The sequence below is a fragment of the Crinia signifera genome, chromosome 2 (assembly GCF_055691185.1).
Source record: "Crinia signifera chromosome 2, ASM5569118v1, whole genome shotgun sequence".
Classification (NCBI taxonomy): Eukaryota; Metazoa; Chordata; class Amphibia; order Anura; family Myobatrachidae; genus Crinia; species Crinia signifera.
In genome coordinates, this window is record NC_139218.1 from 70,935,472 (window position 1) to 70,961,566 (window position 26,095).

The following is a 26,095-nucleotide window of genomic DNA, read 5'->3' on the forward strand; positions in this document are numbered from 1 at the left end:
GCATGTTCAGGGACCAGAAATAACCTACAGGAAAAAAAAGGAAACAGTCAAATACCTTGTGAGTTAGATAAACCTATCAGAAATAAGCTGACAATTAATGTCATTCTCTGGTTAAGGAAAATGCAGACCGTTCAGCTATTCAGCCAGCTGCAGAACCTATGACACTTGGGTGTGGTATGCGACTCCGACAGTCAGGATCCCGACAGTCATTATCCCGATGTCGGGATCCCGACTGCCCGGAGTCAGACAGCATGGCGAGCGCAAAAAAGCCCCTTGCGAGCCACCTATTCTATTCTCCCTCTATGTGGGTCGTGGACCCCCACAATGGAAAATAGCGGGTGGCCGTCGGGCACCCGGCTGTTGGCGTTTGGACAGTTGGGATCCCGACGTCAGGTAAATGACTGGCGGGAACCCGTCCGGCACCCTGACACTTTGCCACTTGCAAATGTTCTGTGTGATACAGGGAGACATGCGCGCGCACTGTTACTGTGTTACAGTTTGATATAGTAATGTTAGCTGACTTCAACTCCGGTTTCAACCAGTGCCATGAGGTAAGTGCCTAGGGGCGGCACCGGCTGGGGGCGGCACGACAGTTTCCTTTTATGTACGATTCAGTGAGAAGTGCAGCTGGAACGGGTCAAACCCCTCCTTTAGTGATAATCCATTTGTCACTAAAGGAGGGGTGAGGCTCATTATAGTCTATGCTACGGGGAGAAGGGAGGCACATTATACCCCTCCAGACTATTGGCCTCTCTAGCACTGTTTTGGCCTGGTTCTGATTGACTCACAAGGCTGCAAAATTTGCTGCCTTGCGAGTCCATCAGACGCCGCCTGCTGCACGCAGTTCCGTCCGTGCGCCCCCCCTCACTGCCAAGACCCCACAGCACGGCTACGATTGGATGATTTACATAATCATCCATTCGCAGGCAGGGTGAAATCATTCGAATCAAATGATTTCTGCAGCGCTCGCAGTTCAGAGACACCTATATAGTGATTCTATGCGAGGACAGGGCGGGCAGCTGACAGCCCCCGCATGTCCGTCACAGCCTCATTAGCCTGAGAACGCCAAGGGTTCTCATGGGAACGGCCATGAAGTGCTGGGCGTTCCCATATGCTAATTGGACTGTCTTGCGCCCCCCGACCTTCTTCGCCTCCCCCCCCCTGCTTTGCGCAGAAGCAAAACATCGGATCGGTCGCGAACGCGCGGAGGACCGAACGGATCTGAAAAAGGTCCACTGTCTGGCACTTGTTACTGCAATTGGAGACTTTAATTTAATGAATACAGTACATGATAAAGTGATTGTAAACATTTTCCTCATACATCAGCAGACAGTTGTCTTAAATACAACAAGTATTGTACTATCACCACTGTGAGGGTGGTGTTGCACTGGCCTTTCACGCTAGAATTGCTTCAGTTCTAGATGCGCTAATGCTTAATTTAGTTAGTGTTTTATTGCAGCTGGAAAAAGCAGTGCTTCGAATTTCACAGCTTATAACGATCGCTTAATATGCCCTATGTGGCAAAGCCTGCTTACATACAATGCATTTCACATTTTTATGGAGCATTTTGAACACTGTGAGCATTTAAATATAAATATAAATTATTCTGATTTGTAGTTTTACACAAGGAGTGCAAAAATTAACCTGTGTGATACCACCCTATGCATTTGGAAACTGTGTTGTTTATAAGTAGTAGTCCTTTATTAAAATAACATGCATTTATAAAGCTGGGTACGCACTTAGTGATCCCTGGCACCGCTGATATCGTTAACCACAGAAGAATGATATAGTGCATGCACTACTTCATTGTGTCTCAACCTCAGTCCTCAAGTACCCCCAATAGGTCACATTTTCCAGGTCACCCTGCAGGTGCACAAGTGTAATCGTTATTCACTGACACATTTTAAAAGATCCACAGATGGGGCTAAATACTTCACTCACGATTCTGTGTGGAGACCTGGAAAATGTGAACTGTTGGGGGTCTTTGAGGACCAAGGACTACGTCACCCGCCACACAACTGACCAACTAAAACACCACCCCACACCTAGCCAACTTTTTTATCAGACAAGCCAACCTGAGAAATTTTTCCTCAGACCAGCCAACTTCACTCCTACTTGTGATGTCAGAGAGAGGTTCTGTCTACTCCTGCTTATTTGGAATATTTAAAATAAACGAACTGCATGTGTCAAATGGATGCTGACTCATGGATACACAGATGGCAACACTCAGATAGACGCTGACATGTATAAAGACACTGACATGCATACAGATGTTGACACACTAATGATGACACATGGATGCTGATACACTGATAAACACTGACACACGGACACATGCTAACAGAGCAGGGCCAACGCATGGGCTTATTGGGTAGCTGCCCTAGGAATCCACAATTCTAGGGGCCATCTTCGAGCAGGGGTTTGGTGGTGCCTCTGGAGTTTCTTGTGAGACTAGTAGAGATTGCTCCCCAGCTGTTTTGGTTGTGAATTACACAAAATCAGAGCTACAGTACCAGGAACATTCTCTACCAGCATGCAGCCCTTAATGGCTGTAAGCGGCTAATTACTGAATGGCTGGTAGCAGGTAGCAGAAACGTATGATTTTTTTTTACTTTAGTAGGGGCCTCAGTGCATTGCTTTGCTTAGGGCCCACAATGCTGTTAAACCATCCCTGTAACAAACTCCTTAGCACAGTGGCACAGACAGATGCTGACACTTAGATGCTGACAATCAGGCAGGTCTCTGGTAAGCAAACACAGAAGCTGACACACTAAAACTGACCCACGGATATATTGTCACACTAACAGACAGATGCTGACACACTAACAGACAGATGCTGACACACTAACAAACAGATGCTCACACACTGGGGGGAGCACTGCTGCTGCTGGATAGGGAAGATGTCACTAATAAAAAAAGGAGGAGGGGAGCCAGTTCTGGTGATGAGGGGGAGTGGGCTGAGCGCTGCTGCTGGTGATGACAGGAAATACCCATCCTACAACGGAGATCATTGGTCTCTTTCCCTCAGGGCCGGCCCTGGGCATAGGCAAACTAGGCAAATGCCTAGGGCATTTGGAATGCCTAGGGGCACCAGCAGCTTCTGCTGATTAAAATGATATGCAGCATGCCTATATTCTGTGTGTGAGTGAGGCTGTATCTGTATATGAAATAGTGTATTCATGGAAATCACTGTAACATAGCATTCCATATGCAGGTACAGCCACAGTCGCACACAGAATATAGGCATGCCACATATCATTTTAATCATCAGAAGCTCCTTGTGTGTCCTGGTCACATAACAATGCAAATAAGATGAATTTTCAGCAAAAAAGGCACCCAACATTAGCAGAACTGGCCAGGAGCTGCATGGCCTATTGAGGCAAGATGTATGAGAAAATATCTGTAATCAAGCTGAGGCAGAGGTCACAGTGTTAGCGCTGTGCGAGTGCTGTCTGCGGGTGGGTTGGTTGTGCAATAGTGTTCGGCATACTGTATGTGTAAGCATTATGTGTGTCATGTATAAATGCATTAATAATGTGCGACATATGTGTAACAGGCATTATGTGTGTCATGTGTATAAGGGCATTAATAATGTGCAACATATGTGTAACAGGCATTATGTGTGTCATGTGTATAAATGCATTAATAATGTGCGACATGTGTAACAGGCATTATGTGTGTCATGTGTATAAGGGCATTAATAATGTGCAACATATGTGTAAGGGGCATTCTGTGTGTCATTATGTGTATGAAGGGCATTAATAAAAGTTGTCATAATGTGTAAGGGGCATTATGTTTATAAGGACATTAATAATGTGTGTCATGTGTAAGGCGCATTACTGTGTGGTATTATCAGGGGTGCCGAGAGAAAGGGGTAGGGGGTACAAATTACCCAGGCCAAAGTCTGATGGAAGGGCCCAGTGGGGGCCCCGGGCCCCCTCCCCTTAAGTGACAGCAGCAGCTGCAGCTCTTCTCCTCTGCCCAGCACACACTGCTTTGTGCTGGGTTCCAGTGTGGCCATGGAGGTGCTTAAAATACAATATTTTCTCTAAGGGTATAATGTGAATAATGTGAGGAGTAATGTACAGTATATAAGGAAAAGGGGTACTACTGTGTAATGTAACGTGAATAAGGGACACATCGCATGATATAATGTGAATAAAGTTGCACTACTGTGTGGCATAATTTGAATTGGGGGTACTATTGTGTGGCCATGCCCCTTCCCAGCATGAACACACCCCTGTTTGGGCTCCGCACCGAATGTGTGCACTGTTTCTATTTAAAATATTGCGGGTAAGAGCACCAAAATGATGACTGCTATGATGAGGGTTGATGGTGCAGGGAAAGGGGAGCAGGGTCAGAGGCGGAACTAGTGGCGGTGCTAGGGGGCACCAGCCAAAATCTTGCCTAGGGCGTCATTTAGGCTAGGGCCGGCTCTGCTTTCCCTCCTCCTAAACAGCTGCAACACACCTCCATTTTCCCAAATGGATCTTGATGCCTCCCCCTTCCCTCACAGAAAATGTCAACCAATTGTCAATCACTGACAGTGTGATGCCAGAGTACATGCTAGGTCGCAGGACACATTAGTGCACATGCAGAATGAGCCCTGTGCATTTGTACACTTGATTGCTGTTATATTGTTCTGTCTTTGTACTCTTTATTAGCAAATATGGTACTTGTGTAGTTTCACGGCGATTTTTCATCTCGTCACATCGCATTGTACACATCGTACAGTATTGTACACGGCATTCGATGCGATGCGACGTGATTTCTCTACGCAGAATAGCCCTGTACGCAAATAGAGTAGTGGGCTCTGTGATAATACACAAGTACCACAAATATATTAAGAAATGCAAAGTAACAAAACGCAGCTCTGAAGTAGTATTGAGTGTTTAGGAACATGAGGCAAAGTACTGAAAGAATGGTTTCTAAAGGTTAACTATCTGATACACACCACTAAGCTGGTTACAATGAACTTCCTCACAGGTCTGTGATAAAATACATCTACCGCAATCAAAATGCCTTAACAGACTAGTAGAGATTCAGTTTATTTAAATAGTACTTGTACAGTCAGGGCTCACATCGCTCCTCTGAGATGAAGGATGGGGAGTAGTCATCCACAGGGATCTCTCAAACCTTAAAGGAACTTATGAACAGATGTACTTAGATTTAATGGCTCATTCTCTGCCTCCTGTCACTCAGTGCTGTTCTGCCTGCAGCCTTGCCATATACATCCTTCCCCTGCCTTTCCCCTCCGGGGATTTACAACATTTCTGTGGTTACTTCCACTAATGGCATTTATTGAGCTTCTGGCTGCTACCAATTGAGTGTTTAACCTGGCTGGATAAATATCAATATATCACAATGACAGAGGGAGCTATCCTGCCTTCTAACTTATGTCTTCCCATAAAGGAAGCTTAAGGGAAGCACTGATCAGTTTAATTGGCACTTGCCAAGCTATAACAGTGGCTATTATTAATTAACTCTTGCAGTCACTGGTTGTTATGCAGTGATCAGCCGACACTGTAGTAATAATGTTTCCCATGGATGGTCATTATTATAATATTCCTCAATGCTGACAACGCTGTTACCCTCACATACACACTGTAGATTTATACAGTTCTGGCTGGGCATTCTATAAACGCTGCTTAGTGATAGTTCAGTGTAATCTGTACTGGAAACTAGGACATCCTTAGCTGTATGAATGTTGTACAGGGTTCAGACATGGTGACCTCACAAGCGTGCCGTAGAGTCTCAACAAATCTTCTGCTTCCCAAAATACCGGTCATATCCAAGCTCAGAGATTAGGACAAATGACAGAAAAGATTACAGCTCAAGCAGGGACAAACCTATAGACAATTACAGTCGCTGGGGATTGGGAATCTCTTCTTGGTTAGAAAACGTGGCATAATGAGCATTTCAGCTGTCATTTCCCAGTCCTGTTATATCCAAGGAGAGGTGACAGAATTAACACCATCTCTACTTCAGATAACTAAATATTTTGCAGCCACCTGTTTAATGATTTATATTTCCACAGTGGCTTAACATGCAAATTAGGAATTTGAAGTCTGAAACTTTATTTATTATTGGGAATCACAGACATTGCTTTTTTTATGACATTAATGGAGTTATGTCAAAATATCAATCCTAGAATATTCCTGTTGCATAGTTTTCCAGGAAATGGGTCCAGTCTTTCAATTGGGTGCGGACTGGTCCCAACCATTAGAGAGTGTACGTGGGTTAGGCCTTTGATAAATATGTGTAGTAAATACTGCTAGTAATATAATAATGTACCAGATTAATAACAGTGATGCACTACAGAAAATACACCATAGTCCTGTGCAGAATATTATTTATTTATTAACAGTTTCTTATATAGCGCACACATATTCTGCAGCGCTTTACAGAGTATAATTGAACATTCCCATCTGTCCCTGCCCCAGTAGAGCTTACAATCTATATTCCCTACCACATGTACACGCACACACATACATTCTAGGGGTAATTTTGTTGGGAGACAATTAGCCTACCAGTATATTTTTGGATTGTGGGAGGAAACCAGAGTACCCGGAGGAAACCCACGCAACTACGGGGAGAATATACAAACTCCACACTGTTAGGGCCATGGTGGGAATCAAACCCCATGACCTTATCGCTGTGAGGCAGTAATGCTAACCATTGCACCATCTGGCAACATCTGCCGGCCCCGCTTGCCGTACTAGAAGCTATAATCTGCTGCAGCTAGCAGACACCTCCGTGGGCTATTAGCCAGGAGATGGAAACATGGACTCTATTTCCACCAAGTTACTGGTTGGGGTGGCCGTGGATCTTGTAAGCTGCAGCCGCTGTCCCTGTAGTCCTTTCTTTCACCAGGTCTGTCCTGCTCCCAGGGCTGCCATCAGAGATTGCAGGGCCTGGGACTGACAAAATCCAACCCCCCCCCCCCCCCCCCATTTATTAAAATGATACTTGCAGCTGTGGCAGCAGCTTCTCAGGCTCATCCTCCTCCGGAATGCTGGGCGCCCGCACTGTAAGCCGCGCGATGACGTCACACCATGCATGGCTTATAGTGTGGGCGTCCAGCATTCCTGCTGCCCACTGCACTGGCTGTGTATGTCCCCAGGCAGCGGGCAGCAGGAGGATCCGACCTTGCTTGGGGACTGTCTATGTGTGGCGGGCCCGCCGCTGTGTAGTGGGGGAGGGTGGCTGCAGTGAATGGCGGTGCTGGCGGGTTGCTGCCTGCGCCCTACCCTCTGTCAGAGTATCCGTGCCCGGGATAGTTGTACCCATAGCACCCCCCCGGAGGCGAATGTGGGTTTTTATTTTCCTGTGGGAGAAGTGTTTTTTTCTGTAGTGACCAATGTGTCTTTTTTTCGTCCTACCAGGAGACCAATGGTTGTCTTTTGACATTTCCTATTGAAGCAAATTATTATTTTTTTTTATTATTTTAAAGGCCATTTTGTTCTATTTTTGTGTCCTGCGCGGGAACATTGTATGTGTTTTCTTCCTGTGAGGCATGCAATACCTCGCAGTAATGTATGGACACCTTCATAGTAGCTCTGTAAATCTGTTGGATTGTAATTCTGCCCATGGGACTCTGTTATGAACAAAGTTGTTTCAGTCATGGCCTATCTAGACAATTGTGGGCTACATGGCCAGTTGTACCCAATGTGATTGTTACTTATAGCCCTAGGTTCCTACAGTATATACTGTTTCTTAAGGCACATTTTCTAAGCAATAGGAGAGTTATTAAACCTTCTAAAGAGGAAATGTTTTTCAGTCTAATTGATAGGTAGAATATGATTGGTTTCTTTGGGCAGCACCTTCGCGTATCTGCATTAGAAAATTTGATGAATATACCCAAAAGTCTCTATTGCCCAACACTGATATCACCCTCATTGTAAAACCCCTTAGCAGGTATGAGATGCGGAGTGCTGAATGAGCACAACGTGCATTTACAGTCCAGTATGTGGAGTCCCTGGGACATCCGTCAATGTGTCTTTTGTTCAATTCAGCAGTGGATGTTCACAATTCTACAATTCTTGATATTGTCCAGCTGAGAGAGAGAGGGGGGGGGGGGAGGCGGGAGAGGCATAAACCCTGTGTGAAATCCCCTGGACAAGCAAATCACTGCACAGCAGGTTTGTAAATGCCCTATTGTCAGGATACATTTACAAACCAAAATTCCTTTGCATATGTATCCTGATGACAGGGCACAGTTGACCCCAAAACCCTGACAAAGTAAAGTCTACATTTATCTAGATGGACAAATTATCGCCCGTGAGAACCATGACAGGTAGAGAAATAAGGTGCAGAAAAGGGGAGAGATGGGAAGGAATTTGGCGCATTTACATTGGGCAGGAGGCTTTATTTGACTGCAATGCATACAGAGTTGGCAAGAAGTCTGGTAATTGTTCTGTATGTAATGCATTTCAGTCTACTGTGTGTCTGTATTCATGTATGTGCATGTTTGTGTGTGTGGCAGTATATGTAAATTAAATATTGTGCATCATAGGGAATGATGTGTATTGTTTCTGAAGGGAGAAAATGGAGCTTAGTTAGGGCCGGTGGCCTATACTTACACGGTTGAGGTGTATAATAAAATCTTACCTGCTATCCATGCAGGGTCGGTGCAAGCCTTCTCAGCACCCTAGGCGAAACTTTAACCTACCCCCCCCCCCCCCCCCAAGGTCATCCCCCCCGGGAAGGTGGCAAAGTCCCCTGCTTTTCCTGAAGGACCTCTACACCCTCCCCTTTGCCACCCACAACAGAGTACAAGGAGGAGGGGCAGCAATATAGGAAGTATGACTCAAGAGAAAGTATAGAGGTCTTAGAAGTTCCACAGCCGCCACCTGCATTAAGTACAGCAAGGTTCCTCATAGACAGCCTTGATTTTTTTATTTGCAGACTTGGTGGCGCCCCCCAGATCCCAGTGCCCTAGGCAGCTGCCTAAAGCTGCCTAGTGGAAGAGCCGGCCCTGTATCCATGTAAAGATCAATCATTGCCATTCATTCTAGGAATTTCAACCTGATTAGCCCGGAAGAAACAACGGTTGAGAAAAGAAAATACTATTTTGTTTTCTGGCTATCCAGTTTGGACACACCCCAAAAAATGTTTGCCCAAAAACATACAGGTTTTCGCTAGAAACAGCTCTGGTTTCTGGCGGCAGGTGAAACGAAATCTCCAATAAGCTGCAACATGGCAGTCGTCATAGGATCTGAACAATGAATGCAAACAACTATGTAATGAGCAAATCAATTACACATACCCCCACCACCTTCCTCCACAAAGCCTAACCCTCCTCCTAGATGGTCCAAGTGGTTATTATCTACCGTCAAATTCTATGTTCCCTCCCATAGCTTTACTCTAACCTCCCCCACCAACGCAGTCTAACCATAACACCCATCATAACTGCCTAACCCCAACCGCATTAGTTACCATTGGGGTCCAATGGGATTCCGAGCAAATGGATCCAACTTTCAGCATTCTGACTGTCTCTAGATACTGACCGAATCCCCTTTAATCAGTGTGAGAGCATGCAATATTACAGGAGGGTTCTTACGCTTGGTCTCTGTATGTTTCAAAGAAGCTTAAGCTTAATTTATTAATTTAGATACATGTCCTTCCCAAACCTGCTCACCTGTCTAATAAAGCCCCACTACATTGGTAGGTATCATGCACATTTTGTTGTGGTACTAGTCCTTAACAGTAGTCACTAATACCTAAAGGTCCATGGCACGGGCAAGTGGTCTGGAGTATGGTAATAACCTGAAACTATAAACAGCCACATGATATAGATTATCCAGGTACATCTCCTTTCTTCCAAGCTGTGCGCTAGGAAATGTTTCCAAAGTAACGGTGATGTGAAAGTCACTGATAATTTGTTCATCGCTAAACTCTCAGTTGCTAGGCTATCAGGCTGTCCATATTACTGTTATAACCATGGCCATTTCCCTGAACGGGGCACCAGCCAGTTCATTTATTAAAATATGTCGTTAGATTGGGGTATAAGCCTGATGTCTTAGGTCCTCCATTGTACTATTTTCCCGAAGGAAAATAATTGTTAATAAGCTTAATTAAAATTGAATGTATCTTGGGAGGACCAGCTTTAAGGAGTTTTTTATAGATTGTAAGCTTGCAAGCAGGGCCCTCCTACCTCCATGTTGGTTTGTATCTACCCAGTTTGTTTAATCACTGTTGTTTCCAATTGTAAAGCGCAATGGAATATGCTGTGCTATATAAGAAACTGTAAATAAATAAAATAAATAAATACTGTCCTCCAGGTCAAGTGATACCGATAGACAAATATTAGTTTTCAGAACTTCAACCTCCAGTATTCCACTGGTGCAGACTTCTGTGCTCTACTGCCATCTATTGAGCTAATTTGGCACAACAGCTTCTTATTTTTACACTGCAGGCATTCAGTAAGGGTGTGCAGTTTTGAAGATTTACTTAATAAATAATAACAGTTAAGTTATTAAGTTAAGGTTAGTGCACACTATACAATATATTGTGAAATCTTGGTAGTTTTGACCACTTGGTAGTTTTGTTCCACTAAGGACACGGTGTTGTTACATTAAGCATGTGATGGTGGATTGTGTTTTCTGTACGGCCATGACACCTATTGTTTCATCACATCAATGCATCGATGGGTCACACCATCGTTCACGTCTGTACCTACAGTAGCTGAATTATTCACATGAATTTCTATATATTTGGCCAAAAAAACTTTTAACAACAGATATTATAGATTACAGATTATACCTTGGGGGCCCATATGCCCACTATACCTTGGTGGGCCCACTCAGAAGAAAGGTGCAAGCACTACCCGGCATTTACAAGTTAATACAAGATCTGTAGTTGTTTCCTACTCTGGATAAGAGCTAGTTACAGTATAAGAATTGAGGATTTCACCACATTATGTAAAATATTCTATAATAGAGAGACATAGAAAATGTTAGTTTGGGAGATAGTGATGGGATGTGCTAGTTGTTTAGCAGTAATTGAAGCAAAATGTTTTTATATCTGTCTATCTTTTTAGATTTATTTTGTCCATCTTCCCTTATTTAACGATCATCAAATAAAAACATATATTGAGATTATTATTATTATTATTATTTTTATAATCTGCTTTTTCTGTGGTCACCATACTCAGGGTTGCCTACTTCCTGGCTGCCTGCTCTGGGAGAGGGCAGCCAGTTCAGTGAGGCATAGGGGGTGGGGCCACTGACAGGGTGGGATGGGGGCGGGGCGGCCGGCAGATGACCAGTGTGGGGGCATAGCCAACTTGATCGCGTCCTTGCAGCCATGCCCCTGTCGTGCAATGCCGGTATTTCAGGCATTGCACAGAGGGGGATGGGGCTACAAAGACATGGTGGGGGCCTCGGGAGAGTACATGCTTTCCATATAACATTACATATGTTACCTTTAAAATATATTTCACTCTCTGTCTTCTCCCTTTCCGGCACTTGTTTGGAAGTACTTAGGCTGCGCTCCAATTTGTAAAAGAACAACTATAATAAGGGATAATGAATTGGTATATTAGGCAGAAGCTGTGCGATTGGTGCGTGCCCTGGGAACAGGAGCAATGCTCATTCCCTATATACAATAGTTATGGTGCTTGTTCCGGAACCACAGATGTAGCCACACTATAAATTTATTATGATGCTCTAATCCTATGAGGGAAAATAAACAACTCATCCTCATTACAGGTATATGTGTTTGTTTGTTACAAATCTGTATTCCAGCTTTGTTTAGCACACTCTGCAGGTATAATAAAGAGAGATATATTACTGTGCACAGATTAGAGTGTGAATAAAGCTCCACATTTACTCCTCCTTCCCCTGCCAATCCCCCTGTGAGATCTCTCCCTTCCCGCTATCTCCTGTGCTTTGCAGGCAAGTGCCACAGACACAGAGGAAATATTTTATGGGTCCCATTAGGCAAGCAGCACGGCTAATTTATCAAGCTGTGAGTTAATGAGTGGTGCCAAACACCCGGCTCAGGAAATCCATTGCAAGATGGAGATGGGACATTATAACTTTATTTCAGATAATTCATCACTCCAATTCCGGCAGCAGAACCTCTGTCTGAGCTCTGCATACCTTCTGCTCCTCAGTGTTACTTGTCCTGACCCTTACCTGTAATATCTACAATCATGCTGTAACCATGCTGGGTCTCTGCAGTGTTATAGTAACAGAGAGAGAGCACAGATATGTATTACCCCCAAATAATCACACATAAGCAATTAATGTTCATGTTAGATGGATAATATGTTACCTACAATAAAAGTAAAGGGCTGCTTAATGGACAGTGACAAGACAGATCCATCACTGTAACTAACTGTGATGCTCAGGTTCTTAACCTATCCCTTCCTTCTGCATGCTCTCCTATACTAATTAATTTCTTCCAGTGCCTTTCCTAATTCCACTCCAGGGGCAAACTATACTAAGAATCATGTTTAAAGTCTAAACCAGGGATGGAGAACCTTCGGTCCGCCAACTGTTGTTGAACTAGATATCCCAGCATGCCCTGCAACAGCTTCAGCATGGCCAAACAGCAAAACTGTTGCAGGGCATGCTGGGATGTATAGTTCAACAATAGCTTGAGGGCCGAAGGTTCCCCATCCCTGGTCTAAACCATACCGCTCTACATTGCTGGAACATTTTACTCTGTAATTCATGGATGTACTAATCCAGGCATATTCAAACTCTGGCCCAGTGTTCCCTCTAAGCTGTGCGCACGTGCGCGCGCACACAACTTGACGAGCGTGCGCACAGACACTCAATTAATGTGTGTTTCACCCATTAACTACATTATGTGCTGTGTTTTGAATGTTTAAATGTTTAATATAATTTTGAAGTAAAGTTAACACAAATGCTGAACGTCAGTTTCCAGTTACATTTTCCAAAGTTGCACAGCCAAAATCTTTTGCCGCACACAGCCTTCGTAAAATTAGAGGGAACATTGCTCTGGCCCTCCTGCTGTTGTGAAACTATACATCCCAGCATGCCTTGCCATAATTTTAGCATTTCCTAATAGCAGAACTGTGACAAGGCATGATGGGACTTTCAGTTCACAACAGCTGGAGGGCTTTAGTTTGGACATGCCTGTACTAAGCGTGCTTGAGTGTGCAAAAATTATGAAAGCATCAAATTAATGTATGACTTGTACTTATGTCTTTGCAGCCTATGTCCTGAGCTGTGGCTTCCCACAAAGACCTGCCTATGGCGATGTATCTGTTACTAGCCTGCACCCAGGAGGAGAAGCCTATTTCTATTGCAATACAGGCTACAAGCTGCGTGGTTCGCATGTGCTAACATGTCTAAATGCAACACGCCCTTTCTGGAGTAGTCGGGCTCCACAGTGTGCCGGTAGGCATGGTCCTTTAAGCATTTTTTTCTCTTAGTGTTTTGATCAATGTCTTGGAAAAAGTATTGAAGTTCCAATCAATAAAATGACTCTTAGGTGAACGTTTGAAGAAACCTACAGTATAAAAATACACATTCGTTATCACTGTAGCCTCAGTCACCTCTTCCGAAGAACTTTAAAACATTTGTTGTCACTCATTAGTCTGGAAGAAGTTAAAAACCGCTGCTAAAAACTTCAGCCTTCATCAGTCCATGTTCTGGCAGGAAGTGCTCAAGTGAAAAAAGAAAATTCCACGACCATTATTAGCCCTAAGATAGACATCCAATAAAACTACCTCAGAGAAAAGGTGTTTTCTCTCGAAGAAGGTCTGCAGTAGGTCATTAAACATCCTAGCACCTGATGTTATCTAAACCTGAAATAAAGACTTGCAGACTTAGATTTGGCAGAAAGTGTTAGCTGTATTTATTATTGAAGCACTTTAACACTAATTAATTTGATTATAATTAATGGTGGCCAAGAAAGAACGGCTAATTATTTAAGCTCCACCCACAACTGACCTACATAATCAAACATTACCTTAACAACCAGTGGTATTCGCTCAGCCTTCTACATTGACTGCCGACCCGTCCAGGTGGTGTCGCTGTCCCCGTGCGGGTGATCCAGCAAAGGCCTATGGGTAACGAAGGTGAGCGCACCAAAAAACAAGTATATAGACAGATTCATCATTTAATGAAGACCTTAAATCAATTAACCTGCCCCCGGTCGCCCCCTCCCCACCCACCGGCTGTCGATAACGCATCAGGCCCGTCTGTGTGTACACTTCACTAGAACTAAGAGAGATAGAATGGCCCCCAGTTATAGCTGAGGTCATACACAATAAATCAAATAGCCAGTTGGAGAAATACTGAATGAAGTCTTAAGAATTATCAATATTGACAGTATGTAGGTGATTGGCAGGTCCCAGGAAGTGGTCAGGGGGTTCAGTAAACTCAGGTTATGGGCTGGATGTATTAAAGGGAAAATGCAGTTGCCATATTTTCCAAATGTACAAAGGCCAGGAACCCTGGTCGTTGATTTTGCCAGCATTACCCTATGGAAGCCTATAGGCTTCTTTCCACATTCTGCATTCAAAGGGACCCATGCACCCCCAGTGGCCACTATGTCCCATTGTACATGCACTGAGAGAGTCCTGGAATTGTACTCTGGAAGGCCTGTTAACACAGTGGTTCTCAATCTCGGTCCTCAGGACCCCCCAACAGTGCATGTTTTCCAGGTCTCCTCACAGAATCACAGGTGAAATAATTAGCTCCACCTGTGATCTTTTAAAATGTGTCAGTGAGTAATGAGTGCACCTGTGCACCTGCTGGTGACCTGGAAAACATGACCCGTTGGGGGGTCCTGAGGAACGAGGTTAAGAACCACTGTGTTAATGGAAGATCGCAAGGGCTGCACGTAGGATTTGTCGGATGCCATAGCCCTTGCTGGAATCACATACAATATATTGTATGCAAATGGCCTGCATACGATATATCACATTCCATCCTGCCACACGGGAGCCCGGTGGCTCCCGAACATCCAGTTGGCAGGGTATCGCGTGCAAGGGAGGATTGCAATACCTCTCCGTAATGTATGGGCTCCACCTTGCGCACTTGTGAAAAAGTTGTGCAATATTTAATTTGTTTTGACATTGCTTTCAATTTTATCACTGATATGTGACAAAAATCCTGCTTTTTCTATTTTAAATTTAGAATCTGTAGATACAAAATATGGTAAATAACTTAGTGATGTCACTCCTGCAAATTATATTTTAGATGTGACCAGCTTCTATCTGTGGCATCGCCCACATGTATTTACATATAAAGTCTTAAAGCCTTGCGAGTCAACCAGAACCCGTCCGCCGAATGGTGGTACGCCCGCCCCCCTCACGCTCACTGTTTTACATAAACATCCATTCGTATGCCAGGGGGAACCTCCAACATCGGATGTGGTGCGTGCACGCATATATAAAGTGACTTTCAGGTCACTTATATAGATGCATGCACATTCGGGAAGAAATCGGCGGTGATGTAAGCTGCCTGGCACCCACATCACCCGGCGATTTCTATGGGAATGCCCAGCGTTTACATGGGAACGCCTATGAAACACTGGGCGTTCCCATGGGTGTGACTATCCGCCACCACCCACACCCCCAGTCTTCGGTGCGTGCAGTCTGTTCACTGTGGCCGCACGCATGCGAACGAATGCCGGCTGCAAACGGACCAGAATAAGGTCCAGTATGTTTTGGAAATGGTTGGCCTCATGGCTGGATGTGGGCTGCTTGCCATACTTCTTTTTCTTTGTGGTTTTAAAATGGGGTTTCTAGCTTTGCGGTAAGACTCTACTGTTTGACACGCATTAGTAAAACCAATAACCTGATCTACGTTGTAGCTTCGTAGCGTCGAATGTTTACCGTTGCTGCTGATTTGCTCTTTCTTCCATTAAGCATGTGTAAGACGTCAACTCTTGAAACTTCGAGCATAACCCGCTTAATTGCTAATTAGTACCTTTCAATTTGTGGAAATAAAATGGAAGACTGAATACATTGATTTGTTCTTCTAATATTATACATAGTTCTAAGGATGAAATTGTATATCTGCTATAGAATCCTTCATAGTTTTTAGGATTTTGCCAAATACAGGATGACACCAAAACTTCGACATGCACAACGTCAACATTGGAAAAAGGTCAACACATGCAAAAGCTAGACACAAGAAAAGGTGGACATGAGTTTTTCATGTTTTTTTGGTGTCAATTTGTAGATTTTAGCACATGGACCCCCAATTAGTGTACTGTGTTCCCTGTGGGAGTGACAATTAAAGCCCCATACACAGCAGTTGACCCGGCCAATGTCAATTTAGATCATTTTAGATATCTTCCACTGTATCCTCTAGTGTCTATGGTACTATAGCAAGGACGGGGAACCTTCGGCCCTCCAGCTGTTGAACTATGCTTCCCAGCATGCCCTGCAACAGTTTTAGCATGTCCAAATAGCAAAACTGTTGCAGGACATGTTGGGATGCGTAGTTCAGCAACAGCTGGAGGGCCAGAGGTTCCCCATCCCTGTACTAAATAATGAGTTCTGATGGGTGACAAGGAGTTTGAAGTGAACCGATATGGGAGTAGAACAGCAATGTATGCAGTCCACACTGAATAAATCATGCAGAAGATCCTCTGATGTGCCAGGTGTTTCTGACAATCGACAACTTCTTTGTGTCCCAATCAGCTTCCTGTGGAGGACTCATAAGAAATATCACCACTGGACGTCTTGTCTCACCAAACTTCCCAGGAAATTATAGCAATAACCTGACCTGCCATTGGGTACTAGAAGCCCCCACAGCACAACGTCTACACCTGCACTTTGAGAAGGTTTCCCTGGCTGAGGATGATGACAGGTAAATGTGTTCAACATGTACAACCCTCTTCCATGACAGCAGGAACATGAGCCTCTGTGAAGCATTAACCGTAAGGGTCTGTTTATCAAATAATGTTTGCAGGATATAACCCCAATATGAAGCATTTCCCAAATGTACCATGAAGGGACCACAGCAGTTACCTCCCTTTCTGCCATGGTAACTCAATCTCCAACCACTTCTGCAGTCCCCATAACTTTCTAAATGTGCTGCAAAGCTGTCAGACTTACCAACCTCACAAGTTTGGCACCAGAAGATAATGCTAACTTCAGATAGCATTAGCATGTTGTACCTTGTGGGCTACATGCAGGGCCGGTGTAAGGCTTCTCAGCACCCTAGGCAACACTAAAACCTACTGCACCCCCCCCCCCCCCATACTGCCACCAGTACCCACTCTCCAGCCCCTTGAGGCATACATTCTGGAATGACAGGGAGGCTTCTTAAAAAATTGGGTGGTCCTCCCTGCCTCCCAGGAGGGTGGGTAAGTCCCCCTTCTTTCCTTGGAGGCCTCCTTTCAACACCCACTACAGAGTACAAGAAGTGTGCCTCAAGGGAAAGTATGGAGGTGAGGTCTTAGAAGTTCCACAGCAGCCACCTGCACTTAGTACAACAAGGATCCTCATAGACATCCTTGATTTTATGATAGGCAGGCTTGGTTGGTATTAAAGTACAATACAAAGTCTCGCTGAGCAGACAAAATAAACTAGGATTTATGCTTTTCAATGGGCAAATGTGATGCTTAACTTAAAATTAAAACATTTACTCTTTAGTAGCCCAATCATATTGTAAAACTATTTTTAATATTTCCAAATCCCAATTTTATTATCCATGGTTTTAGGAGTACATATGGACGTTGTGATAATGTTTTTTGATTTGTAGGCTCATAATCCGAGATGGAAACACCATAGACTCGCCTCCAGTGTATGACTCCTATGAGGTGGAGTATCTTCCAATCGAAGGCCTGCTCAGCACTGGTAGACATGTATTCATAGAACTAACAACCGATAGCAGTGGCAGCTCTACCGGGGTGGCACTACGTTATCAAGGTAACACTAAGTAATCTCTTTTTGCCTTTTTGTTTTATCTGCTTCTTCTCAATGTGTTTTTTTTTTATGTATTTTAAATATTTTAACCCACTGAGTAATTCCAGCACCTGTACACATATAATAAACAATAACCAAGAAAAATAATTTTCACTAACATCACTTTATATGTTATACCGTACTGCATTATTAATGTGCCATATGCAAAGTTCTATTGTGAGGATGGGCCCCATTAATTTTGGTAACTTTGGTAAACACACCTGATATTTGCTGTCATCTTAAGCTTTTATTTACATTTTTGTTTCAATTACTGTTCATATATTGATTTGGTTTATATTCTAAATAAATATGTTGTATTTTATAATTATAAATAATTATATGAAATTTATATTAAAAACTTTTGTTTTTCTGTATCATTCTTGTATTACTTTTGCATTTTCTCCACACACTTATTTCTATGCATTTTTATGTTAACTTATCGTGTAGCCAATTTTACTTGCTTTTTTGTGCTCTCGGGGTGATTCACTAGTGATCCGATGGGGCCTATCCGATTCAGCCCCGTTCCGATGGTAGGGGTAATAGCGTATGCGGATATTTGCGCATGTGCAGATCCCCTGTGCGAACACCTTCAGCGAGTATCACACTCGTCGAAACGTTCGCACGGGTAGGGAGGGGGGCGAGTGGGGGGATGAATACCGGCCTGGAGGAGGGGAACACCCAGTGTTTTACGGGCGTCCCCATGAAAACACTCGGCATTTTCCTGGGAACGAAGGCGGGCCGATCATCAGCGCCCGCCCCCTCTTTGGCGGACTCTGACTTTTTTTCCGAAGGGGGAGAATATCATTCGATGGCCGGCGACCATCGAATCGTTTCTCTTTCCTTTGGCCGCATGCAAGGAGAGGTGTTCCGGTACATCCCCCGTATGGTTCTGAGGGGATTCGGAGTTGGGCGGTGTTAAGCTGCTCATTAACCAGTGCACGACCACTGCTTAGCGAGCAATACTGAATCAGGCCCTCTGTAATAGCCTCCAGTATAACTGCACTAAACACAAATGAAGATTTTAAAGTTGAAATGAAGCCTTTATTTTGTCCTCCGTAGCCTATGAACAAGGCCACTGTTATGAACCTTTTGTGAAATATGGCAACTTCACCAGCAGTGACCCTTCATTTGCTGTGGGAACAGTGGTCGAGTTCACCTGCGATCCTGGATATACATTGGAACAAGGATCTACTATCATCGAGTGCCAAGACTCTGGAGACCCTCAGTGGAATGAGACAGAACCAGCTTGCAGGGGTAGGAACCAGTTCAAACTGTAGCTGATGTTTTAAATGGTACAATAATTGCTCCTGTAATCATGTTACGATGCTGTGAATGCAAGGCTATTAGAGCTGTATTTAGAGATAAACTACATATACAATTATCTGTGAATTCTGTATAGTATGCCGTTACTTTAAATGTTGCTCATCATAGCTGCAGACTGAGACATGTCATTCTCTGATTCTTTCAGCTGTTTGCAGTGGGGAGATCACAGACTCCGCTGGTGTGGTGCTGTCCCCCAACTGGCCAGAAGCCTATGGAAAGGGGCAAGACTGCATCTGGGGTATTCACGTTGAAGAAGAGAAGAGAATCCTGTTAGACATACAAGTGTAAGTGTTGCTATAGTAAGCAGGACAGCCGTGGAATGACTTTGCTGTACGTTTGCGTTTAATCTCACCTTTTTTTCCTTGCTATTCGTTTTACCTTCCCACATTCCTGAAACAGAAAGTTATGTGAGACAGGTGCTTGCTTGGTCCTTTAAAAATGTTGTTTTCTTTTGGATATGTAATGGCAAAAACTGTCACTTTTATAAGAAAACAAAGACATAATGTAACTTACATAGTAACATAGTAATTCAGGCTGAAAAAAGACGTTAGTCCATCGAGTTCAACCTATCTGCAGTGGCGTAACTATAGCACCGCAGCCCCCACGGTCGCGGGGGGGCGCTGTGCATATGGGGGCGCCGGGGGGGCTGTGGTGCTATAGTAATACCCCCGCCCCCCCATCCCCCGCATGCTTACCTGACCGCGCGTCCCGGCTCCCCTCCTGGCTTCAATCAATGCTATGGAGACAGACCACGATAAAATGGCCGCCCCATAAAGCAGACTGTTCTCTGAAACTGTCTGCGGTATGGGGGCGGCCATTTTATCGTGGTCCGTCTGCATAGAATTTATTGAAGCCAGGAGGGGAGCCGGGACGCGCGGACAGGTAAGCATGCGGCAATGGGGGGAGGGGGCACGGGGGCAGGCACGGGGGGCCGGCCGGACGGGCGGGGAGGGGGGGCGACCCCCCATTAACGGAGGGGGGGCCCCAAACAAAGCTACGCCACTGCCTATCTGACTTGTAACTACTGACGAGTAAGTCATATCTATAGGATTCCCTTAGTGGCCAAAAATGCATCCAGTTTTTATTTAAATTCATTAACAGTAGTTGCTGTAATCACCCCCACCGGCAATGAGTTCCAGAATTTTACTGCTCTAATGGTGAAGAAGCAGTACGGAATTTATTTTCCTCGAGCCTCAGTATAGGCCTGTTAGTGAACAAATCATGCCCCAGTTCCATATGATTCCCAGTCCTGTATTTGAACATAGTAATCATATCACCTCTCAACCTCCGTTTCTCCGGTAAAAACATATTCAGCCAGGTTAACCTATCCTTGTATTCTAGTGATTCGAGACCTTTTACTAGCTTAGTCGCCCTTCTCTGTACCTGTTCCAATTCATTTATGTCCTTTTTAAGGTGCGGTGCCCAGAACTGAACACAATATTCCAAGTGTGGTCTCTCCAATGCCTTGCAAAGAGGCACTATCACATTGGCATCCCTTGAATCCATACCACTTTTAATGCATGCCAGTGTCCGGTTTGCTTTTGCTGCTGCATTTGAGCAATGTGCACTATTACCCAATTTTTTATCTATGATGACCCCTTGAAAACTTAAAAGTACTTTGCTGGTACAATGCCCACTCCAACTGCTAACCTTCATTTGCAAGAAACCACCTATTGCTCCATCAACCCCCCCCCCCCCCCCCCCACACACACACACACCTACAGAACACCTTCTGTCTGTCCCATTCAGGGCCGATGTAAGAAATGTATTCAGTAACCAGATACCTATAATACCCCAATTCTCCTCTGGGGATTCAGGGGTAGATTTATTAAGCTCGTGAAGTGATAAAGTGTCTGGTTTTTATCACCGGCCACTCAGCTCCTACCTGTCATTTTTCAAACCAAACCTGTAACTTTACAGTTAGGAGCTTATTGGCCGGTGATAAAAACCAGACACTTTATCACTTCACCAAGCGTAATAAATCTGCCCCTCAGTCAGAATCCCAACAGTTGGAATCCCCAGTGTCAGAATCCGATGGTAAGTATTGTGGTTGTGATTGGGGTTTTGAACTAGGAGAAGGGTTACATAGAAACATAGAATTTGATGGCAGATAAGAACCACTTGGCCCATCTAATCTTCCCCTTTTTTAAACATGTTACCTCAAACCATATTTGATCCTTATTTCTTTGTAAGGATATCAATATGCCTGTCCCAAGCATGTTTACATTGTTCTACGGTATTTGTCTCTATCACCTCTGATGGTAGGCTATTCCACTTATCTACTACTCTTTCTGTGAGTAATTCTTCCTCAAATTTCCCCTGAATCTTCCTCCCTCTAGTTGCAGTGGATGACCTTGTGTCCTATTGCTCCTCTTTCTGAAGAGAATGTCTCCCTCCTGTACCTTGTTAAAACCATTGATGTATTTGAAAGTTTCTAGGGCTTTAACAAGGTTTTTGTTATGTGAAGGGACAGTTAGGGTTAGGGTGCGGGCGGGGTTGGTTTGGGTACAGGAGGGGATGGTTAGGTTTAGGCTTTAGGATGGGTGGGTTAGGGACAGGGGTAGGGTTAAAATACTTACCACAATCTGTCAGGATGCCTCTTTCATTCCCAATGCAATAGATAATTGTGTGGTGTTAGTATATTTTCTCCCTGCTTACAATCGCTTCCTCTGGGTACTCTAATCCAAAATATATGCAGGTAGGTTAATTGGCTCCCAACAAAATGTAACCCTAGTTTTTAAATGTGGGCATGTACATGTTTAGGGCAGACTCAGTGGTCCAAGTGTATATAGTCCCTCAAATTCTAGTTTTCTAAGTAAAACATGCATACATTTAAGGCAGGTACACTAATTCGTAGATAAATAAATTCCCAGGTACAACCAAGAGAAACAATTAAAATAGGTATTAAGTCATTAATATAATATTTGGGATGCACTTCTGATATTTTCCATTCGGCTCATTTTAACATTGTTATAAAGGAGTACAAAACTGGCTGCTGTTAACTTCAGGGCTGCCGGATGGGGTCCCGACAGTTGGGATCCCGACAGTCATTAACCCGACGTCGGGATCCCGACTGTTAAAACACCGACGGCCAGGTTCCCGACGGCCGTCGGCTATTTTCCCTCATGGGGTCCATGACCCCATAAAGGGAGAATAGAATAGGTGGCTCGCGCAGCGAGCCACCGCGCCCACAGCGTGGCGAGCGCAGCGAGCCCGCAAGGGGCTTTGTTGCACTGGCCACGCTGTCTGAGACCAGGCAGTCGGGATAATCACTGTCGGGATCCCGACTGTCGGTGAATCATACTACACCCAACCTTAGCATGGGGGGGTGCAGGCAGTGTCGGGTGCCAGTGGAATCCTCAGTGCAGGAGTGCTGGCTGTGCCTGCAGTGTTGGGATGCCAGCAATGTCCTCAGAGTGGGAGTTGCCGGCTGTGTCGCCAGTGCGGGGTGCTGGCGTGTCCATAGAGCAGGGGTTGTCAAATGTGTCAGTAGCCATGGGGGTACCGGTGGGGTTGGCATTGCAAATTGTTTATTGTGTTTGTGCTATATCATTCCCTTGCGATTGCCACTGCGATTGTTAACAATAGTGGCCATAGAGCATGACGGCTAGTGTGTACAGGGTTTTATATTACCCTAATCTTGTACTTTGGAAGTTATAGTTTAGTACACATTGTATACGCCTGGCAGCATGATCCATAGATGGATATATATATATATTGCTTGGCTCCCAAGCGAACATATAGCCACAACACGGGTATGGGTAAAAACCGGACCCAGACAAGCCCCTGGACCGCCAGACCGGACATCAAAATGTGCAGTCCGGAGCTTGTAGTGTCCGGTGGGGGGGGGTGTCCCGTCCTGGGTGTGTCCTGTCTGGGGGGCTTCATGTGACAGCTGTCACCAGGGAGAAAAGGAAGGGGAGAATAAAGCCTCCATATATGGTCCGGGCATGTAGCAAAAACCGGAACAGTCCGGACCACACGGGGAGGCTGTAATCTCCCCTTAACCATGTCCATGGTGAAAGCTATCACAGGCATCCCCCCGGACAAGACACCCCAGGATGGGAAACCACCCCGGACTGGACACTACAAGCTCCGGACTGCACATTTTGATGTCCAGTCCGGGGTCTTGTCCGGGTCTGGCTTTTACATAGTCCCCCTCAACACTGACTTGCATCAGTCCTTAGAAACGTGTTACTCGCTGGGATTGGTTATCTAGCAAGGTTGCAGAATGCCACTTGCTCAGCATGCTGGGGTAAGCGGGAATAGTAGCGGAATAAATCATGAATGCTGGGAAACATAAGCTTGCCACTATGGTGTAAGTTATTTTCTAATGGGCGTTGGTGATTAATGTTGTTAATGGATGTTCTCAGCCAAAGCTCCTTGCCCCTGTATGCCTATTTTCTTCCAGGGAATGAATGCTGAGGAAATAAAGAAGGTTTCTGGGAGATTATTAATTTACTTTCTTGCTCTGCTGGTTAATTAATATGCTTTCATTTGCATATCTCCCTTTTCCTCTGTATTGCCTGGAGTTGTCATTTCAGAACATATGATCATAATAAACGATCTTGCTCTGTTTTTCCACCAGTGACTGTCAGCAGAATTAATCTTCTGCTCCACACTCAGAGAGCGATGTACCCGCTACCATATCACAGCGCGTACAGAAAGCTCTGATCGCAGCAATGGGGACGTGCTCGGTGTGGCGTGCCAATTTTCACTTACTAGATAGCAGTGTTTTACATCACCCAGGAATGTGTGAACCAGGGAGGTTACAGCAAAATAGGTTTAATTGGATTTATCCTATTTTCCGTACAATAATTCTAATGTTACACATCTTTGTTTTCCTCCATGCTCTTCTGGAAAATCCTAATGCGTAGTAAAGCAAATAATTGTGTTATTATATTACATTATCAGCTTATAGCTGCACACATATTTGTTATAGTATGATTAGAAAGCTTATTTCAGTTGGTTAAAGGAACATTTAGGATGCAATGGTAATAATAATCCAGACTGAAAGCGAATGTCCTGAGCTATGGAATACAGCAAGTTGTGTCACATAGAACAATGGGCCTGATTCATAGCTGGACATTAATCGTATCACTGCTGTGTATTCATTAACAGCAGATCTGATGACGCAGGCAAATGGTGCAGCCGCCGTCTTTTGTTCAGGGATTCCCATCACCTGCTTCTCAGATCCACCACTTGTGCACAACGATGCAGCATCAGATGAACATCCGTCACACCATCGGACCTCTGAGCAATCCTATTGTTGTCACAGGGATGCGGTCCTTAGGTTGGGACAAGAAAGGTCGACACTCCTTAGGTCAGCACCTGAAGGTCGACAAGCAGAAGGTCGACACAGGTTTTTAAATTTTTTCCCCACTGTGGTTCCAGAACATGCCCTACCGTCCACTAGGGCATGAAGGGAAAATAGAATAGTGCAGAAGCTGGGGCTGCCGTAAACTTAGACAGTGTCTAGAACTAGACGTCTAGATGTAGACGCCTCAAAAAATGTTACGACCTTCTGCATTGTCGACCTTCCGCCGGTTGACCTACGGACCCTGTTGACCTTTAGTCCCTGTCAACCTTCTGCCTTTCGACTTTCCAGTGTCAACCTAAGGAGTGTTGACCCTTCTTGGGTCGACCTAACGATCCATAGCCGTTGTGACAAGTAAGACCCCCAGCCAAGAACCATTGTATAAGAAGACTCTCTGGCTGCAATGCTACCGGATGATTGCCAAACCCATCGTTAGCTCCCACAAATGGTCACTAGCTATTAATCACTGTAGTCCAGTGGTTCCTTCCCAATCTCTGTCCTCAAGTACCCCTAACATTTCAGGTTTTCCAAGTAACCCAGCCAGTTTATCACCAACTGTTACTTTTTAAAATCCCACGGGTGACCTGGAAAACGGGATTCAGTAGCAAAAACACTGGCCTATTGGTCAAACATTGGCTGAATCAGGCTCAGTAACATCTATTCTGTGGGATGTACATAGGTGGAATCTGCTAAAAAGACATTACGGGCCAGATACTAAGTTGAAGGCAAATCTGCCCTACAGTATGTGCAATTCTGGATCATGCGCAGTGTGAAGGTAAGCTACACAAGGTACACTGTGAATAAGGGAACACAATAATCTGTGCATACGGCCCTATATCTGCTTTGTATTATCTATTCTACATTATACCCCCTTGTATGTTTTATGGTGCAGTACATTTTATTTTTGCATCATGATTCCCTCAATGTACAGCTCTGTGATAAATGAGTAATCGGAGTCCGTAATCTTTCTTTGCCTCATTCTCCCTATAGACTGCACCTCAGCCACAGCGATGTTCTCACATTTTATGATGGTGATGATTTGACGGCCCGGGTCCTGGGTCGGTATACAGGGACACACAATCACTTCAAAATCTACACATCAATGGCAGATGTCATCATCCAGTTCCAGACAGACCCTGGCAGCAATGTGTTCGGCTATCAGCAGGGTTTCATTATTAACTTTTTCGGTGAGTCGGTGATAATAATAAATAAAAAGACCATACAGTAGTTACAATCACAAAGGATTAGGAACCTCACAAAGACTTGAGTGTGCTTCAGCATTAACATTGCAGTACTTTAATGACATTCAGGGCAACTATGTACCTGGCTCTATCAATGACCACCAGCTGAGAAATACTGGGGTTCATCCTATACATTCGGACGGGGCAGAATCCGGACCCGTCTCGATGGTTGATGGACTGCGCATGCGCACGGTCTTTTGTGCGCATGCTCAAGTCCATGGCGAACAGCCGCAGTGATTACAAAGTTGCTGGGCCATTCGCAGTGCGGGCGTGTGGTGAAGGGCCTGGGTGTCGCCCATGGAAACACCCAGC

The 26,095-nt window shown here is 44.6% G+C and overlaps 1 protein-coding gene across 1 annotated transcript in view; it reads left to right on the forward strand.

Annotated features, from left to right (window-relative positions):
- Window positions 1–26,095, forward strand: part of SEZ6 (seizure related 6 homolog) — a 519,872-nt gene that overhangs the window by 424,457 nt on the left and 69,320 nt on the right. The window contains exons 5-10 of the mRNA XM_083172348.1: window positions 13,188–13,373; window positions 16,634–16,802; window positions 17,700–17,866; window positions 18,962–19,156; window positions 19,371–19,509; window positions 25,533–25,729. Of these exons, the coding sequence (XP_083028474.1) occupies window positions 13,188–13,373; window positions 16,634–16,802; window positions 17,700–17,866; window positions 18,962–19,156; window positions 19,371–19,509; window positions 25,533–25,729 (1,053 nt within the window). The remainder of the gene's footprint in view (window positions 1–13,187; window positions 13,374–16,633; window positions 16,803–17,699; window positions 17,867–18,961; window positions 19,157–19,370; window positions 19,510–25,532; window positions 25,730–26,095) is intronic.